Source organism: Drosophila erecta, unplaced genomic scaffold (assembly GCF_003286155.1).
Source record: "Drosophila erecta strain 14021-0224.00,06,07 unplaced genomic scaffold, DereRS2 tig00000000-arrow-pilon, whole genome shotgun sequence".
In the NCBI taxonomy this organism is placed as follows: Eukaryota; Metazoa; Arthropoda; class Insecta; order Diptera; family Drosophilidae; genus Drosophila; species Drosophila erecta.
In genome coordinates this window covers 23,212,473-23,217,343 of record NW_020825194.1, presented here as the reverse complement: position 1 = coordinate 23,217,343, position 4,871 = coordinate 23,212,473, and the positions used below count along the sequence as shown (strand labels likewise).

General features: G+C 44.4%; 1 protein-coding gene across 1 annotated transcript; it reads left to right on the top strand.

Annotated features, from left to right (window-relative positions):
- Window positions 1–277: 277 nt before the first annotated feature.
- Window positions 278–4,871, top strand: LOC6553716 (sialin). The gene is made up of 6 exons (XM_001979391.3): window positions 278–434; window positions 2,354–2,435; window positions 2,982–3,285; window positions 3,371–3,911; window positions 4,014–4,290; window positions 4,363–4,871. The coding sequence occupies exons 1-6, from the start codon at window positions 284–286 to the stop codon at window positions 4,688–4,690; spliced, it is 1,683 nt and encodes a 560-aa protein (XP_001979427.2). The 5' UTR covers window positions 278–283; the 3' UTR covers window positions 4,691–4,871.

Here is a 4,871-nt window from a genome sequence, read left to right as displayed (position 1 = left end):
ATCAGCGTGCTAGCGGTCTAATCACGTCAAGGTTCCTGCCTCTTTCTCGCGACTTAGTTTCGGATTTAGCTTCGGATTTAGCTCTTTATTACCTGGCAGTGCCAGTGCCTCAATTGAAGTGTGGGCTTGGGCGACGAGAGGTGCACGATATGCGCGGTATGGAAATCCCAGATCCCAGCTCCCGCTCCCGCTCCCGCTCAAAAAACTCAGCTGATTGGATCAAACTGCCGATGACGAGCAAGCTGCCGGTGGCGAGTTGAGCTGATAAATCGAAAGCGGCTGGATGCTTCAGTCCGCTGCCAGCCATCGGCGACTTCACACCTGCCCGCCCACCTGCAAGCAGTGCTGTTCGTCGAACGGATCGACCGAGACCAGAGCAAGCAGTTCGAATTCCAGTTATAAGAAGCGCGCTTTTCAAGTTTCTACTTTCATTGGTGCGTTTTGAGCTCAACTCTCGTCTTTTATATCGCAAAAAGTTTGTGCCGCAGTAAAAAAAAGTGTCTTTACTTTTTGCAGTGTTTTTGTGCTGTTTTTATCGAACAAACTGTTTGCCCAACTGCCGTCGATTAAGTTTTAATTTAAGACATTTTGCCGCATTTTTGCATGGTTTTGCAGCTGTTGCACTACTGTTTCTTCTAAATAACAAGTGTTTTTGCGAGGCTGTAGAATACTAAAATAAATCATTGGTCATGTGTCAGAATTTTTTCGAGTTAGGACTGTGTGATATATACATATTTGTATACCCATGCAGCGGGTATTTTGATTCCAGTGAAAAGCTTGAATAATAAGATCTAGCATAAAATGTATATACATATATTCTTGATCAGTATCAACAGCCGAGTTTTTAGGTAGTTTCACAGAAGTTAGTAACTTAGTTCTAACGCTGAATGTTTAAACCTTCCCAAAATTCTCCTCCCTATCGGCCCACAATATCATATAACTGCAATAATGATATTCAACAAATATTTTTTAAAATTTACAGTTTTTTGCCTGCTGTTTCGAAAACTAGAGTTTCATGATTTTTTCTAGTTACGTTTTGGTTTTCAGAAACAAGGTAAATATTTTTTGCCAAGCTGCTACCTATTAAAGGCAATAGGTTTCTTGCCACAGGCAAACTTATCAGCTCAGGCGGGAATTTATGATATCCGAAATGGCACTCTATAAAGCAAAATAAAAAAATCTCTAAAGATAACCATGGGGTAATAAAAGGCCAAGAGCTTGCTATATATATCGTATTATGATCACTAATCTGGAAGCATAAGCAAAGTTAAAAGTTTAGAAATAAATCCATTAAATATCAATTAGGTTTTTAGACCCGGCCACAGTTTTATTATGAGTTGTGGAAATATTTGATACAATGGAAAACTTTTGGGAAGCACTTTCCATTTCTGTATGACAGATTATTGCACGGTAGTTGTCATAAACTTATAATGATAAGTTGCTTGTAAGAAGATACTTCGGTATATACTAGAGCTTGTACACTTAAAAAAAGGACTTTCATTTAATAATATTCATATATAGATATCTTTTTATTTTTGGTGTACTAATTCTAAGGAAAAACAGTTCAATTTACTTTATTTAGATCCCACAGTTTCTTTATATACTAAAAGCCATATTTTTCCTATACCTTATATAGAATAGATTAGAGAATTTTCTTCAGAGTATAAAGTAAAACCAAGTACTTTCACTGAGCGCAGAGAGACCGGCTTTCAACACGTGCGTGTGCAATTGCTTGAATTTGAAATGACATTCAAAAGCAGCGCGTGTTGAATAGTGCCGAAAATTCCTGCAATTTGCAAATCAAGGCGAATCAAGTCGACCAGACGTGGCTCACTTACGCCACAATTATTAGATTATGGCATCCAGAGTGAGAGTGAGGTGAGATGCGGTGAGGTGTGCGGGATTTCGCGTGCCACAATTGGCGAACCATTTGCTTAATCGACTAAATGGATAATTGAGTTAAGATGCGTTCCCGTGGCGGATGCCCAGCTCAGACTTCTATTCTCATCTCAGAACTAGCATCTTTGGCGTATTATGTTTCCGCATTAGTGGCCCACAAATTGCTTAGCAAAATGTTTGCTCTTCGCTCAGTGTCAATGACAATTACGGCCACCGGCACGCAACAGATGACCGGCTCTAAATATATACGGGCATGTAGCCGGGTGCTATTCGAGATCTAACAAATCGCGGAATTATAACACGCTTTTGTGTGTGGGGGGAGTTCATTATCTGTTGGACTGCACTCGTGTTGAGCAAATCAGCTTCAATTCAAGTTTAATGAATCGCCAGCACGCACACGAGTTGCCGGGCCCCACAATTGCCGCATTGTATAAACAAATTAAACGTATTTCAGGCTCACGTCGATCGGCTGGCACAATGACCGACCTGGAGTCTCCGAAGAACGGCAAGCACCTGGAGCAGGTGCACCACAACAAGTGAGTAGTTCCTGCAAGGTCAGTAGGTGGTTCTAAGTGGTTCCGCATAGCTTAAGAGCTGAAGAAATACCAGTCGATCTATCATTAATGTGTATGATAAACACGTTTTAAAATACAATGTACAAGAATTCATTCAAATATAATATTATATATTACAAGTGATTTTTTGAAGATTACATGGAAGAAAAACATTGAAGAATTTGGGTGTAATGGCATTAATGATAATAAATAAGTTTCCGACAAGTTTTCTACAAATAAATAATGCTCCTCTTTTGCATAAGCCTGCAAACACAACAGTTTGTATAATAAATATACCTTGGGAGGCCCGGGAGCGATACGGGTTGAATAAAAACAACTTCAAAACGGGTTTTCGGGCTAGACACAAAACAACAAAGTTAAGCGGAACCGCCTGCAGCAAAAGATTGTTAACCGAAAGGGAAAGTAACCCGCCGCCTCCTCATTTGTATGGCCACCGCTTGATAATTAATACTCGAAGAACCATGGTAACAATAGCAACTTGCTTATACTCGTACACCTTTTATTCAGCAACGAAATCACGGAGAGTGAACCACTCACCTGGCGATTTTGGCGTAAACAGCGCTACATTGTGGTGCTACTGGCTTTCTTCGGATTCTTCAATGTCTACTCGCTGCGGGTGAACCTTTCGGTGGCCATTGTGGCCATGACCGAGAATCGCACGGTCTTCGATGCCGATGGAAACGTGTCCTACCAGCAGGACTTTCCCTGGGACTCCAAGCAGAAGGGCTTGATCCTTAGCTCCTTCTTCTACGGCTACATACTGACCCAGTTCCTCGGAGGCTACATCGGCACCAAAATCGGTGGCAATATTGTGAGTAGATAGCTTTCATGAATTATGGATAATTTTTCTTACATATTCTCTTAATCTTCATACAATTTTAAATAATACACTACAGGTCTTTGGTACTGGAATCGGAAGCACTGCCATTCTGACGCTGGTCACTCCTTTGGCTGCCACCCACAGCTTGGAGATGTTCCTGGCCGTCCGCATCATCGAGGGCTTCTTCGAGGGCGTCACCTTCCCCGGAATCCATGCGGTGTGGGCCCGCTGGTCTCCGCCTTTGGAGAGATCCCGAATGGCCTCGATAGCATTTGCGGGCAACTATGCGGGAACTGTGGTGGCGATGCCGTGCTCCGGATTCCTGGCCACCAAGTACGGCTGGGAGAGCGTGTTCTACGTATTCGGCACCATCGGCGTGATCTGGTACATCACTTGGCTTACTTTCGTCAGGGCTGGACCCGAGCAGGATCGCTTCTGCTCGAAGGAGGAGTGCGAATATATCCAGAAGACCATTGGGTATGTGGGCTCTAAGCATATCAAGCACCCGTGGAAGGCCTTTTTCACGTCGATGCCGTTTTATGCCATCATGGCCTCGCACTTCTCGGAGAACTGGGGCTTCTACACACTGCTCACCCAGCTGCCCAGCTTCCTCAGGGGTGAGTTACATAGAGAACTTACATAGCTATAAAACTTAAGTCTCTAGCAGAGCTAAGCTTAATGTAAATGTGTACTTATTTTCTGTTTCCTTGCCATTTCAGACACGCTCAACTTCGACCTTGGCAAAACGGGCATTCTTTCGGCGGTGCCATACCTGGCCATGGGCATCCTGCTGGCCGTGTCCGGCTATTTGGCTGATTGGCTGCAGGTGAAGGGCATTTGGACGACCACCCAGGTGAGGCGCAACTTCAACTGCGGAGCCTTCCTGGCCCAGACGGTGTTCATGATGCTGACGGCCTACTTGCTGGATCCCACGTGGTCGGTGGTGAGTCTGACCATAGCCGTGGGCTTGGGTGCCTTCGCCTGGTCTGGATTCGCGTGAGTTTTTATTCTTCCCGAAGGCGGAAATTCCTCCGAGATCTTGTACTCAGCCCCGTTCTTAATTTATAGCGTTAATCACCTCGACATTGCGCCCCAGCACGCCAGTGTTCTGATGGGCATTGGCAACACATTCGCCACCATTCCGGGCATCGTGAGTCCGCTGCTGACGGGCTACGTGGTCACCAACCAGACTAGTGACGAATGGCGCATTATCTTCTTCATTTCGGCGGGCATTTACCTCGTCGGCTGCGTCATCTACTGGTTCTACTGCTCTGGCGAACTGCAGGAATGGGCCAAGACGCCCGAGCAGAAGGCCCAGGAGGCGGAGGAAAAGGCCCAACTTCAGTTGACCCAAACTGCCGGGTTTGTTAACAGTGGCGCCGAATTGAAGGACTAAGTCAAATAGTTCGGCTTCATCACATCATGAATTTTGTGCCCTAGTATTTGTCGTTGTTACGTTTTTGTGATGCTAGCGATATGCGCACCATTGTGTCTATATTTATGTATGTTAATCCATTTAGTCTTTCCCGACACTCGCTATGAGTGTTTTTGCGAATAAACAAGGCATTTTATTACAA

What these genes read in the sequence shown, in the direction of transcription:
- LOC6553716 (XM_001979391.3), top strand. Translation starts at nt 284, where the DNA reads ATGCTTCAGTCCGCTGCCAGCCATCGGCGACTTCACACCTGCCCGCCC. An exon ending in TCAAGTTTCTACTTTCATTG is followed by an intron (nt 435 to 2,353) that starts GTGCGTTTTGAG and finishes AACGTATTTCAG; the next exon opens with GCTCACGTCGATCGGCTGGC. An exon ending in TTCGCCTGGTCTGGATTCGC is followed by an intron (nt 4,291 to 4,362) that starts GTGAGTTTTTAT and finishes CTTAATTTATAG; the next exon opens with CGTTAATCACCTCGACATTG.